Source organism: Diceros bicornis, chromosome 28, assembly GCF_020826845.1.
Source record: "Diceros bicornis minor isolate mBicDic1 chromosome 28, mDicBic1.mat.cur, whole genome shotgun sequence".
Taxonomy (NCBI): Eukaryota; Metazoa; Chordata; class Mammalia; order Perissodactyla; family Rhinocerotidae; genus Diceros; species Diceros bicornis.
This window is the reverse complement of record NC_080767.1, coordinates 28293187-28308637: the sequence shown is the minus strand read 5'-3', so window position 1 is coordinate 28308637 and position 15451 is coordinate 28293187. Positions and strand designations below refer to the sequence as shown.

The 15451-nt window shown below is 38.0% G+C and overlaps 1 protein-coding gene across 3 annotated transcripts in view; it reads right to left on the bottom strand.

Moving 5' to 3' along the window:
• The window catches only part of CNTRL (centriolin), an 84570-nt gene that overhangs the window by 35771 nt on the left and 33348 nt on the right, over window positions 1–15451 (bottom strand). For 2 of the 3 annotated variants that reach the window (XM_058523912.1, XM_058523913.1), the window contains exons 11-15: window positions 14010–14204; window positions 8911–9064; window positions 7648–7868; window positions 4092–4268; window positions 1719–1853 (exon numbers count right to left, since the gene is read on the bottom strand). In XM_058523912.1, coding sequence (XP_058379895.1) covers window positions 1719–1853; window positions 4092–4268; window positions 7648–7868; window positions 8911–9064; window positions 14010–14204 — 882 coding nt within the window. Of the gene's footprint in view, window positions 1–1718; window positions 1854–4091; window positions 4269–7647; window positions 7869–8910; window positions 9065–10703; window positions 11165–14009; window positions 14205–15451 lie in introns of those variants that run through there. The other variant, XM_058523914.1, reaches the window with a different exon arrangement.

The window sequence follows — 15451 nt, the reverse complement described above, 5'->3', positions numbered from 1 at the left end:
AACGAATATGTTAACTGCTTGTCCCATCTGGAGTCTCTTATCTGTAAACTGTCCTGCCCATTGCCCTAAGGTGCCCATATTTGTACTACTAATCTTGGCCACAGGGGATCTGAGCCAAGGCCAGCCATCCATGGACTAGCCAGAAAACAAGTCCTCACTCTCTCCAAAATTTGAACCCAGATCCAGTACAGCAAGTCTGTATAAGAACTTGGTCTGTAAAAATACATCAGCTCAGGCCTGAGGTCCATGCTGGGCCACATACAATGCCCAGAGAGACAGAGAAGGAGAAATGAGAGCCATGTAGCCCCTGAAAGACCAATAGAGCAGCTCTGGTTCCTAGCAAGCTGTCTCCTTACTTGAGCTAGTGCTGGCAGGTTTCAGTTCATTGCGATGAAATGATTTCTGACAAAGACAAATGCAGAGTGAGGCCAAGGACCTAGTTCCAAATAAGGTAGTCTTCCAGCATGGGCCAACATTCTGGAAAGCTGACTTCAGTTTCTGTCTTCAAGGAAAAGGCCCCTAAAGAATATATTTTTGTCCTTTGCTTTAAGAGATGTATACTGAAGTATTTATGAGTGAAATAAAGACATAGGAGGTTTTCTTTAAAACATTCCAGCAAAAAAATGTGGACTAACTGAAACAAGAATGGCAGAATCTTGATAATTGTTTAAGATGGGTAAACAAAAGGGCATAAGACTATTCTCTCTGTTTTTGTGATTATTTGAAAATTTCCACAAAGAAAAAATAATCCAATGGACACCCAACACACACACAACTCACACAGGAATGGAAAGCATGTACATCTTTTATGATATTTGCTTCAGAAGTTGAACTGATAGCAGTAAAAATTAAATTCTAGGTTATCAGATTTCCTTAAACTTTGAGGAAAAAACATTCAAGGCCTTGGAAGAAGAGAGAGAGAATTTGGGTGAGCTCATTAGTCTTATCGGTCACAAACCTCCCTGCATGACTTTTTTGGAAGCTATCCCCAAAACCATAGCAACTCTGCCCCTTTACTTCTGGTAAAGTATAACAGCTGCCACCTCCGTCAGCCAAGTGGCCTCTGACCTTACAGATTTGGAGACCTGAGTGTGGATCCAGGTACCTGTTGGTTCAGACATCTGTGCTCTGTGAGAGTTTAATTACCTGGAAAATCCTGTCCACCTGCTTCTCCTGCAGTTTGTTGGGCAGATTACTGTGACAATAGCTGTAAAAATATTCTGCCAAAGAAAACCCCCACAAATGTAAAATGACTGCATTTTTAATAGCATCCTGTGAAGGGGACTGTGAAAACTGTTTACAGTTAAGAAGCTCTGCAACCCACTAGAGTTAAACTCCTGGATAATTACAAAGATCTTTCAGTGGAAGAAGGCACCACCAGTCTGATAATTTTAGCTCAGTCTGGTGACAAACGTGCTTTTAGAAGAAACACAAGGTACTGCTTTCATCCATGAATTTACATAGTATCCTGTTTACCATCAACATGGCCTCCACCTCTCTGCACCATCAGAACAACACAAAGGATATGCATATTAATAATCATAAAACGATAGGCTCACAAGGGAACAGAGGCTATGGTACTGTTCCACCCAGAATTCCTTTTTTCTAATAATTCAAGTTGCTTACATATAAGATCAGGGTGTTAGGTGTCTGCCTGAAGATAGCAACATCTTTGGGTGTCCTACATAAGAAAGTATTAGGAACCAACAAGTCTCTACCTGCAGCTGTTTAAGTTGCATGTGGAGCTCACTATTTTCTTGTTCCTTTTCTTCTGCGAGTTGGGCTTTTCCAAGGGCATTCTTGAGGGCTTGCTTTTCCTTCTCAAGTTTTGCTTGAAGGGCTGATTGTTCTAACTATTGCCATAGGAAGCAATGATATGAAAATGTAAAATAGCAATAATTTATGATCTAAAAAGGCATAAATAAATTTACATACACATGCAATCTCTTGCTAGCTATGGTTTTATATTAACTCAGTTTTATGTTTGTACTCCCAAGTTTAAAAATCCAAGGTAATTTTTTCACATGCCTCCTTAAACTTACTAATACTTAAGGAAGAGTAAGCATGAGAATCAGCTCAGCACAGTAAACCAAATCAGAATCTGCAGGGACGGCCCAAGTACCTACCTTTAAAAGCTTTGTGAGTGATTCAACAATTGTTGTTCTCCTTTCCCTTAGACCAATATTTCTCAAACTGTGGTCCTCAAATATCTGCATCAAAACCACTTGGTGTGCCTGTTTAAAATGCAGATGCCGAGGCTCCATCTCAGACTTAATGGGCCAGAATCTCTAGGGTGGGGCCCAAGAATCTGCATTTAACAAGCTTCACACGTGATTTCACATAACTAAAGTGTACCAATCAGAGATCTGTAGATCAGAGAGAGATTTATTATGATCCATACTCTCATGTGTGTGGTTTGTGGTTTGACGTGTGGTTTGAAGACCAATCCTGTCAGGCCTGATGCCAACAAGGGGAGTGTCCCTTCCAATACCCAGTGAATTTGTGAAAAGGCCAGGCTGTTAAAATATTTTCATCAAGGCTTGTGAGGAAAAAAACACAGGACAACGGAAGTACAAAGGACAATGGATTTCAAGCTAGTAAGGGTTGGCTTAAAAACTTTTCAAAGAAGAGAACTCATTTGAAAGGAGATGCCACCTAGAAATTTTATTTACTATTATTTAAAAATATTTATTTACTGTTATTTTAATTCTTTTCTCCCCTCCTATTTTCTGCACTCTGATCTTGTCAACTGCAGTTTTGTAAAACTTGGTACTCTTAACATATAATCCTGACAATTGGCAAGTGATCATTGGATATCTCATAAGTAAAGGAACACAAAGTAACATAATTACTATAATAAGCCAGACTTCTTGTTATTTCCTTTTCTAATCATATGAATGCTATTTTACATAAATTCGTGGGATTCAAACTATCTTATTTTATTTCACTTTTATCCAATAGGAACATATTGACCCTCCTCATGTGCCAGGCACTGAGAAAACAGAAACAGGCATATATAATCTGGGCATTCACTGTGCTGAGTCTAGCAGGGGAGATGGACAATCTCAACAGATGATCACCATACATATGATAAAATGCTTTGACTAAGCACAGGTTATAGGAAAACCAAAGTAGAGTCCTGAACCCAGATGTTCAGCAGGCAGAACGGAAACGTGAGGGTGGGCTTCCTGGAGGAAGGTGCAGCCCATTTGGCTAATAGTTAAACAAAAATGTATTTTTAATCTGATAAAGAATATACTATAACTGGTCTCTGTCTGCTTCTCCGTCTTCTTTCTCAGCCTCTTTCCCTACTCTTCTCCTTGCTCCCAGCATAATGGAGGGATACTTTCGGCACTTTAAATGCACTATGCCCTCTCTCCTTGCCTCTTGGAGAATGCTCATCCCTTATCCCAACCCCTTTCACCCCCATTTCCTCTACATAGCCAAATACGACTCATCCTTCAAGGCTCCGCTGAAACATCATTTCTATAGGGGTCTCTTCCCTGACTGCCCCTCCCCTGCTACAGAACCCTATCCTTTTCTTTCTCCCACACTTGTTTTACCTATTGGACCATCAGCTTCACAAGGACAGTGACCATGTCTGTGCATCCACAGCACCTGGCCTTCAATGGCCAATCAATAAGTATTTGTGGGATGACTAACTGTTTCCCTAATTTGCAAGCATAATTTAAACTAGTGGATATTTCATCCAACCAAAATAGGAAGTAGCAAAATAAAATTTAATATCAACTTAAAAGAGGTCTCTTAAAGCTGTTTTGAGAAAGAAAAATTAGAATTTATTGAATAGCAACTGCTAGGTGCTCTCATGCCCATTATCTCCCTTATCCTCACCATAACCCATTTTACAGACCAGGAGGCATTTGTCAGAGGCCCAGAGCCATGAAGTGATTTGCCCATGTTCACACAGGGGTAGTATTTGAACTCAGAATATCTAACTCCAAAAATGTGCTCTTCCCATCACTCCACATACATTATATTAAAAAGTGTTTAATTTTACATTAAATTAAAGGAAGGCTGATATGTCAAGGCCACAGGCTACTTGGTTTCTATGACTCTATGCTCTTACTTACCTGGCTGAGCCTTGTTAGTTTTTCCAAGTCTCCCTTGAGCTGGTTGGCTTCAGCATCCCGTATCTTCAGCTGAGCCTCTAGCTCAGCCTCATAGGCACTGAGATCTCCCTGGGTCTGCTGCAGGGATGCATTCACCTCATGCTGCTCCTGGAGGGCAGTCTCAAGTTCTGCAAGATCCTGGAAGGATTTAGTGTATGTTGAACTACGGAACCCTCACTGCGCTGCTTAAGCATCTGCAAGTCATTATAAGTAACTTGAGCACTGTAAACCAAACGCTGGCCAGCCACTGTTGCCCTGACATAGAAAGTGTTCATTAGCAATATGATGAAGCCACAGGCTGTGCATATCCAGCTTGGAAAACAAAACCCTGACCAAGCGCAATCAGAAAAATCAGTAAGCTACCAACATGTTTTCCAAAGTAACGAGTTGTATGATACTTTAAATGTGTCTGCATACATAAGAAGAAAAAAGAAGAGGAGGATAAAATTTAAGGCCTATTTTCCACCAGACATTGGAATAAATGTTTTCACATTCATTATTTCATTGCATCTTCACAATAACTGTGTCAGACAAGGTATTATTCCCGTTTTACAGACGAAGAACTGGAGATGAACATCTAAGTAAATTGCACAGGACTGTGTAGCTAAAAAAAGATAGAGTCAGGATATTAACCCAGATCTCTGACTCCAAAGACCACACTCTTTCTATTAAACCACAGTATGTTCACTTCTCGGAAGAACAAAATGGGACTAGCACTCTCTAACATCCAGGATGATAGAGTAACTTAAATGAGTGCTAATAAGAATATATGTACATATTGATTAGCATACCACAGTTCTAATTCATTTTAGCCCATCCGTTTTTTATAATTAAACATTACGGCCTCTATCTATTTATTTGGGATCTTGAAGAATTAGATCAAACTATTCTGGATTAAAGAGGAGGACCCTGTGATGAGAACTTCTATAGAAGAGTTTCTCAATGGGTGGTCCAAAGACCATCTGGCATCTGAACCATTTGGGTTGCTTGTTCAAAATTCAGATTCCACATAAAACTAACAAAGGATTAGTATCCAGAATACACAAAGAATTCCTACAAATTGTTAAGTAAAAGACAGACAATCCGATGGAAAAATGGGCATAGAATATGAACAAGGAATTCACTGAAGAGGAAAACTGAATGGCAAATAAATCTCTCCAGTAATCAGGGGAAAATGCAGTTAAAATAAGATACTATTTTATACAGAGCATAGAGGAACAAGTTAAACATGCCATGAAGAAATAATCAGACAAATCCATAATGTGGGATACTCTACAGGACTACCAGCCTGGACTCTACACACACACACTCTCTCTCTCTCTCTCTCTCTCTCTCTCACACACACACACACACACACAAGGTATAAAAGACATTCTTGGCACAACTGAGAAAATTTGAATATGGTTCTGATATTAGATGACATTAGAGAGTTATTATTAATTTTTCTAGATGTAATAATGGTATTGTAGTGATGTAGGAAAATGTCTTTATTTTTAAGAAATGTGTACTGAAGGGATGATGTCATGATATCTGCAACTTTCAAATGATCCAGCAAAAAAACCCCAAATACAGCAAATGTCTGTTGGATCTAGGACAGCACACAGATGCTCAGTGAACTATTCTCTCAACTGTCCTATAAAAATTTTCATATAAAAAGATACTATTTCAAACTCAGCAGAGTGGCAAATACTAAGTCTGACAAAATGTTAAATTTCCTGAATTTGATAATTATTTTGTTTATGTTAGAAAATGTCCTTGTTCTTGGGAAACACATGCTGAAATATTTCGGAGCTAAGGAGCAGAGATGTCTACTACTAATTCTCAAATGGTTAGGAAAAAAATTTATATACAAATCTATATAAAATCATGTAAAATTATATATATAAGAGAAAGAGATAAAGCAAATGTGGCAAAATATTAATTGGTAACTCTGAATGAAGGGTATAGTGAGTTATTCCTGCAACTCTCCTGTAAATTGGAAATTATTTCAAAATAAAAGCTTAAAAAATAAAAGCTGGAGGGCCGGCACCGTGGCTTAGCGGTGAAGTGTGCGCGCTCTGCTACTGGTAGCCCCGGTTCGGATCCTGGGTGCGCACCGACGCAACGCTTCTCCAGCCATGCTGAGGCTGCGTCCCACATACAGCAACTAGAAGGAGGTGCAACTATGACATACAACTATCTACTGGGGCTTTGGGGGGGAAAAAAAAAAGGAGGAGGATTGGCAATAGATGTTAGCTCAGAAACGGTCTTCCTCAGCAAAAAGAGGAGGATAGCATGGATGTTAGCTCAGGGCTGATCTTCCTCACAAAAAAATAATAAAATAAAATAAAAGCTGGACAACACTAGGTGTTGGCAAGGATGTGGTGTAATGGCAGCCCTCACATTACTGATGGGAGTAGAAATTGACAGAATCACTACGGACAGTGATTTGACAACATCTGGTGAAGCTGAGGAGGCACATACTCTCTGCCTCACAGTTTCACTCTGCACGCAGTCCCCAGGCTCAACATGTGTGCAAGCATGCTACTCTCAACACTGTTTGTGACAGCAAAAGACTGGAAACCACCTAGATGTCTCCCAAGAGAAGAATGAATAAGCAATAAATTTGTGATACGCACACACAATGGGATGCTACATACATCAATAAAAATAAAATAGAGCTCCATGTGTCAATGTGCATAATCCTCAAAAATATAAATATGAAGGAAGAAAGGAAGTGGCCAAAGAATATATTATGATACCTTTTATATAAATCTTAAAATTATATAAAATAATACTACATATTGCTTATGCATAGATACAGATATAATAAAAGAAGATAGATGCAGGGAAATAATAATCATATTCAGGATTTAGTTACCTCTGGAAGAGGGTACACAGAAGATTTCAAATATACCTGTAACGTTTTATTTCTTAAGCTGAGTTGTAAGTACATGGTGTTAAATACTATTTTTGGTATGTTTATATGTCTGAGAAATTTCACAGTATTAAAATATATTAATTCAAATTTCCAGAGACAGCCATACTGAGGATGAGGTTTGGGAACCTGGGTTCTCATGCATGACAAAGTTTGCCAAACAACTAAAACAGAGCAAGTGAAATCTCCAAATAAATGGCAACAAAGGTACTGAAGGGTATAATTTACAACACTGTGTCTGTCTTGTTATCTGTAAAATAATCTTAAAATTATGAAGTAACAAGAATAAGAAAAATTATGTCATGCTTAATTTGAGGGCACAAATAATAAAATCTGAATATTTAATACAGCCTTTGTAAAGCTATAATTTCATTTTCCTTAGAGTTATTTAATAATATCTTTCAGGGATAGAAACTCAGCTAAAATAACCCTCCTTTCTTAGCAAAGGAAAAATATTGATTCCGAGTGTATCACAACCAAAGGAAAAAAACAAAACAAAAAAATAGCCACACTACTATTGCTAATTTCCTTAACTAACTTAATTTGGACATCATCTACTTCTGAGGCCAAGGAAAACAGGCAAGAAAAAACAAATCTTACCTTCCTCATATTTTCTGCATCTATAGCAACTATTTCCAGTTGGTCCCTCTCCTGCTCGACCTTGGTCAATCTCTGCAGCAATGTCTCTTTCTCATCCTGGAGCTTTCTGCATTCATTCTGGGCCTGAGTTGCCTGGCCTTTGATTGACCCCAGGTATTCCTGCAACCCACTGATGACACCTTCTAAATCCTTCTTCAGGGCTTCATTTGTTGCTATCTGGCCTAAGCAAGACGGAAAAAGGGAAGGTGATGATATATATAAGAAAATGCTTTCAAAACATATAAATAATTACTGCATTTAGTCTTCTTAGCTATTTGTTACTAAGAATGAAATTCTAAGCTTTCAATTATTTCCTACTATCTTATTTTTCTTTTTCAAGGTATAATGATAGTTTTTTCCCCCAATTATCCATCATACAGAAGTATTAAGCAGGTATACAATAAAAATAGTTTATCCATGGGCATTTCTTATAAAATGCTTAATTGATGCTGTAAAAAGTTTAAAGTAGTGATTTCCAAATAAAACAATGAAAAATGTGCAGCAAAACTGAGTTCTTGCTACTAGATACACAAAATAAAACCACTCAACGTGTTAAGACTAATCCAAGACTGGCAGCATAAACAAGTAACCTGAAGACTTAATAAAAACCAAACCACATATTAGGTACCTACTACGGGCCAGGCACCTTATGAACACTATCTCATTTAATCTTCCCAACAACTAACGATTGTGATAGAAATAACTTGTCCCAGGTCACACAGCTGGTAATGGCAAAATAAGGACTGGGACCTTTTTACATCCAGCCAAGCTCTTACCACTACAGCCTGTTGTCTTCTGCACCCACTATTAGGGCAATGTCACAATTTAAATTTTCATGGTAAAAGTAGACCCTAAAATTCTTTCCACACTCTTCTTATAACTTGACACTGAATGCCTGATGTCAATGGGCTCTTTGCTCCTGAAAGGATTTTATATCTTAAAAGACAATCACATGCCAGGGTTTATCAAGATCATGTATTGAATTCTTGCCTACTGAATGGAATGACCTAACTCACTAGCACATCAACACAACAAAACTAAAATAACAATTTTTTAATTTTATTAACCATTTTTGAGTACTCTATAAATATTTCCCTAGCAAATACTAGTACGAACAGCTGAAGCATATTCAAGCCAATATCCGGATTAATAATGCCTGACTGGGTGTCATTTGTCTTTTATTAATACTGAAACTGATTTACGTTAAATCACACAAATTCTCACCTTCAGTAAGCTGTTGTTCAAGGTCCTTAATCTCTTCGGTTTCTTTAGCAATTCTAGAGAGTATCTCATCCAAACGGCTTTCAAGCTGTTTGTACTGTTTGTTCATAACGTCAAGCTGCTGTTCTTTACCCCTTTTCTGAGACTTCATATGGCACTGAAATGAAAAAAAAAAAATCACCAAAATCCCAAATTCTTTAAACTGTTTAAAAAATAATAATCCTTAACAACATTTCTAAGGAAGAAAGAAAAATAAAATGTAACAATTGTATCAATTTTGTGTCAGGCCCTGCACTGTTTTCACGTGAGTAGTTTTCTTTAAACCTCATGGTAACTTGATGTGGGAATCATCTCCATTTTACAGTTGAGCAAACTGAGGATCAGGGAGGTTAAGTGATTTTTCCAAGGGCACACCTAGTATGTAATGTAGCGAAGTTCAGTGTTCTTTGCATTGCATTAAAATATGTCTTTTTTAAAAGGTTTCCAAAAAGTTGATTATAAATACATATATCCATTGACAAAGACTATATTCCAAAATGTTAACAAGGATTATATCTGGGTAGAAGGATTACAGAAGATTTTTTTTCTTCTCTATGAGTTTTTTTATATTTAAAAAAATTTTATAATGGACAATACTTTTTTAATCCAAAAAACCCCACATTAAATGTACTTTAAAAAAAGGTTTCTTAGGGGAAAAATAGAGACATGAAATAAATACGTACTTAGAATTCAAGTTTATTTTCAATTGCTTATACAAAGAAACCTTTTGCTTTTAAGTCCGGTAAACTGGGAGTTGAGAGAGACCTCAAAGACCATTTAGTCCACTGATTCTCAAGATGGAGGGCCCTCTGGAGGCACACCCCTCAACCACTACACATGCACCTGGTGGAAAACAGAGCTTTCACACACCCACACACCCTCTCACACCCTCACAGTCATTGCATTAGGGAGCTACTGTTAACTGAAAGGAGTGGAGTGTATTTCTCAGGTGTATTGGGGGGGAAAACTGAGACCCAATAATCTAGTCTCACTCTTCCTTTTACAAATGAGAAAATTGAATCTCAGATCTATCAATCCACTTGCCCAGGTCTCCTTAGGTAACTGTTCATATGGAGACAAAGTAATTCCCCAGAGAACCTCTGCCCTCCCTATCACACCCTCACAGCTCTAGTTTGCCCCCATAGGATCACAGGAACAGAAAATAAATTAAGAGAAAGCACTATATTACAATCTGAACAACAAACTCCAAGGTTCTCAAGTCTAAGACCTATTTGATTATAAAAGAACATTTCTAAATTTTACATGTCTGCTGCCCCCAAAGATATGAAAAGTCCCTTCATTTTTGAAGAATAAATGACTGGCAGCGTGACTGGAAGGTTTTCATTTTACTACTGGTAAAACTTGATGGGATTTTCAAAACTCTTCTCCCTACTCTCCCAAAATACCCATCTGAAGTCTTTCTGAATAGGTATCTGCAGATAACAGTTTAAATTTTAAGTAAATTCAGGATTTTTATGGCTCAAGAAAGAATAAAACCACTCCTGCACTCATATCTATATCAATAAATCTTTAAAATTCACCATTAAAAATTCCACTGAAATCTCTTTACATGTAGGACAAAAAAACTGGTTCAATATGACAATGATTTACACTAAACACATGGGATCAAAAGAAGATTCTGCGATTTTCACTACCGTGGAGCTCACGAAAGAGTTGTAAAAACAGGAACTTACATCTCTGACTCCTCCTCCTTTTAAGTCCTTTGTACAGAGAGAGAGAAAATGATCATTTCATACCTTAACTTAGAATTTATCCTGTTAAAACTGTGCCGTTGAGAACAGGGAAATTGTGGGCGGAACGCTTTCTAATGCTGTCTTCAAATTCACGCGCACTTTCCTCTCTGACAGCCACATTTTTAAGCGCCTGGAGCCTCTGTAACTTCCCAGCGCTTCAAACCACATTCCTGGCGAAGACTGAGCGGCAGCCCAGCCTGTCCAATCACGAGTAGTCTCTGCAGGCAGGCCCCACCCTCCACGCTTTAAATCACAACACAGGAAGCTGCCGCCGGCCAATCACGCACAACCTTGGCAACAGATTACCACAGGCTAATTTCCCCAGAGAACAGTTACCTTTTGCTTCCATAGGGCATTGCCTGATACGTTAGAGCCATACAAATATTCCTTCATGTTTGCTCCTGTGACATACGTGCTTCTAGCTATGAACATTTCTTACAACTAAAATGAGATTTGATTTTTAAATAGTAACTTTTCCTTTTGAAACCTAGTTAAATGCTTATGTTTGTTGAAAACTTGACTAGGTTTGGCTCTAAGCTAATTTTAAAAATAATTAATCTCTTTAGACCTTTAATTCCTTTGTGGGAAGAGGGTCATTGTAGCAGCATAAGCATGGGCTCTGCCTCTTCCTAAAAGGGTGACTTTGGGAAATCATTTAATCTTTCTCAATCACATTTTCATCTTCTGCAAATTGAAAAGAATGTCACCAATCTCATAGATGCTGTGATAAAGTTCCTTACCAGTATATGCAAAAACCTCAGCACAATGCAAGACACATCGTCGATACTTAATATATTTGTTTTCCATTGTATCTCAGAGTCTTGTACTGTTTTCTAATCTCTCAAGCTTTTACTTTTAAATTCTATTTGCTATCCAGAAAATTACTTCATCTGATTAGATAATAAAAGTTAATTAAATAAAAGTCTATCTACATCTACAGAAAAATATGCAGAGATCCCACTCTTGATTATTTCCCTTTTTTTTTTTTTGTGAGGAAGATCAGCCCTGAACTAACATCTGCCAATCCTCCTCTTTTTTTTGCTGAGGAAGACTGGCCCTGGGCTAACATCCATGCCCATCTTCCTCCACTTTATATGGGATGCCGCCACAGCATGGCTTGACAAGCAGTGTGTCGGTGTGCGCCCGGGATCCAAACCGGTGAACCCCGGGCCGCCGCAGCGGAGTGCGTGCACTTAACTGCTTGCGCCACCAGGCCGGCCCCTTGATTATTTCCTTTTTGCTAAAATGTTTACACTTTGTAGCCTAAAATGGGGTGCCTAACTAGCCAATAAGATGACTTTGTGCATATTAGAAAAAGATGTTCCCTTTGGGTGAACAAATTAAAAAGAGACATCCTCTGGTGCTCAGACTAAGGCTGTAACCTTAAGAACTAACCTTCAGCAGTTTCAACAATACCAAAAAGGAACCTCAAATCTGGTTTGATGCTTCATCTCCGCTAACACATATTGATTTTGGCTATCTTCAAAACTTGTACGCCATTCCTACTTCTCATTTAACTCTTTTCTATGTGTAATTCTTTACAGAAATCCAGTGAGCATTAGACTCCCAGTACGCAAAGAATATCGCAGTCGTTTGTTGAAAGCAAACATACAATCTAGGTTCTAATTAGACTCACAGATCACAGAACTGGAAGGGGCAGCTCTGGGTAGTGCCTACAGGCCGGTTCCTTCCCATCTTCCTTGATGCAAGCACTCATAAACATAGGGCTGGCCCCTGGGGATACAGTTCCTGTCCTCAGGGGCCTTACATGGAGTGTTAGACATCTGAACAAATAAATGCAATAAAGTAAGATACTACTGACCATATTTTTAGTTGTTAGTGCCATCGAGTCGATTCCGACTCCTCGTGACTGTGGGTACAGCGGAGCAGAACCCCTACCCAGTCTTTCTGCGCCACCCTCTCACCTTCCAGCACTATATTAGACAATGCTCTGCTGTTACTCTTAGGGTTTTCATGGCCAGTGTTTTTGGAAGTGGGTGGCCAGGTCCTTCTTCCTAGTCTGTCTAGTCTGGAAGCGCCACTGAAACCTGTCCACCATGGGTGACCTCGCTGATATTTGAAATATCTGCAGCATAGCTTTCAGCACCACAGCAACACACAGCTGCCACAGTAATGACAACTGACAAATGACAGACGGGTGGTGTGGTTCTCTGACCAGGAAACAAAACTGGGCCCTGGGGAAGACAGCCACCGAATCTTAACCACTAGACCACCAGGGCTTGCTATTGACCATATTACACATTATTTAAAATCTCATTTTTCATGTGACAAAAATTCTCTAAAATAATCAAGACAACTTCTGGTTTCAATTTTAATACTAAGTCTTAGGCTTTTGTTAGAAAAGACCTTACGTCTGTGATGATAAGGTTACCCTTTGTCAAAATTAGCTGGCTTGAAAAAAATATCTGTGACATTTTACTAAAATATTTAAAGGGATAATTAAATAACTTGTCAACTACTTAAAGCAATTATAGTGCATTGTCCTTATCATGTTAAATTCTATTATTCTCTTAATCCAGAAATCTTAAAAAGTTCTTTAAAAAATAACCTTATTATTCAAAGTATACCAGTAAAATATGCATGAAATATTTTTATTTCTATTTTACAAATAGTGGCTAAAATATAAGCCATTAGTAAGACTTCTCAGGGTAGAGGCAGAAAGAGACAAGAACCTAATTCCATCATCCAACTGCCTGATCACTCTGGCCACATTTTAGGAAGACATACTCTAGAGAAATGTTTCCTTTTTAAGGACAAAACAAAACAATATGAAACAACAAATAGCTTTAGTGGAATATTTGCATAAAGGATTAAAGAAGGGGTAGAAAAAGGACTCTGAACCCCCTTCAGCTCTCCCATCTCACCAAAGAGAGAGACAGAGTAAAAGGTTTGGAGAGCACTTTGGAGCAGGTTTCTCTTGATTCGAAATACAATGAAATTTCACATAAAAAAAAATAAGTGTACCATGCATCCATCATTCTACTGAAAGCTACCTCCTTCAAGCCCTAGGTTGTTTCGTTTTAAACACACACACATATATTTTATATATGTGTGTGTGTATATATATACACACACACACAGATATAATACACATATATATAATACACACATATTACATATATATATACACATACACATACATAAACATATCTATCACTCAAATTTGTGCATCAAACTAAAAGGGACTTGCAGAAAGGACTCTGTAGCTAAAAATGATAAGATGTAATATCTAGAGAGAATGATATTCCAGTCCCCACAGAACAAGCCAAAATCTCTTCATTTACTTACATGTGCTGGGTCTTTGGACTCCAGGCTATCTACGGCCATGTGCAGGTCCTTGATCTCCTTCTGCTTTTCAGCAATTTCTTGCCTTTGCTTTTCCATCTGCATTTCTAGATCCAGAGCTTCTTGGCGTAATTTATTTAGAAGTTGTATCCTACCACTCAACTGCTTGAAAAGAAGATCTTTCTCTGCTTCTGAAATCTAATCCCCCCACACCCCAACACACAATTAACAGAGGACAGCAACACTGATTTACAAACTTAAAGAAAACAACTTCTACAATTTAAAAAGGTATTCTATGCTCTATCAGGTTTTTTAAAATAAAAATAAAAGGTAAGAGTTATCTAGGCACTTCATTCATATCTTATACTTTTATGCTTATTATATGTAGAAAGTCTTATTTTATGAAAGTTTATGAAAACTAATAATTGCAGGTAAAAATGCAGTTGTCATTCTAATATAAACACCTTGTAAATTATTAATAATAACAATAACCATAATACAGTCACGCATTCCTTAATGATGGGGATACATTCTGAGATATGCATCATTAGGTGATTTCGTCGTCGTGTGAACATCATAGAATGTAGTTACACAAACCTAGATGGTATAGCCTATTACACACCTAGGCTATATGGTACTAATTTTATAGGCTCACCGTCGTATACGCGGTCCATTGTTGACTGAAACATCATTATGCAGTGCATGACTATTAATGGTAGCTGACTTTATACAGCGCTTACCCTTGTTATTAGCATGTCAAGCAAATTAATAAGGTAATGAAAAATTTAGGATTATACGTACTCATTTAAAATAACTATTTTTTCCAAGCACACTTTGTAAGCATCAATTTATTTAAAAATTATGTACATTATTTACATCTATCAATCTATCTATATAAAGCTTTGGCCAATACTATTAATTAACATCATTCTTGACAGCTCACTCCACCTTGTCCCCCACTTGCAACTCATCTTTACATCTTATCAGTTCTATTGCCAGATTTTACCTGGAATCAGTTTGCGTTCTCTCCATGTCCACCATCACCTTCCTAGTCCAAACCATTATCATCTCTTGCATGTACTAAACAATAGCCTAACAGATGCACACATCTCCATTCTTTCCATCTCCCTCACCCCATTTCACTCTCACGCAGTAGCCAGAGTGACCTTATAAAAATACAAATAGGATCAGCCAGTCTACTACCTAAAGTCCTTCAATGGTTTCCCATCATGTTCAGAATAAAATTCAAACTCTTTCAAATGGCCTGTGACACCTTGCACGATCTTGAACTTCATCCTCCACTACACTCTCCCTCACTCTGCAGACGAATCTTTCATCTGAAGTCCTTTGCACACACTGTCACCTCTGCCTGGAATACTCTTTCACCTAACTCTGCCTCACTGGATCCTTCTCATCCTTTGGGTCTCTAATTGTCACCTCCTCAG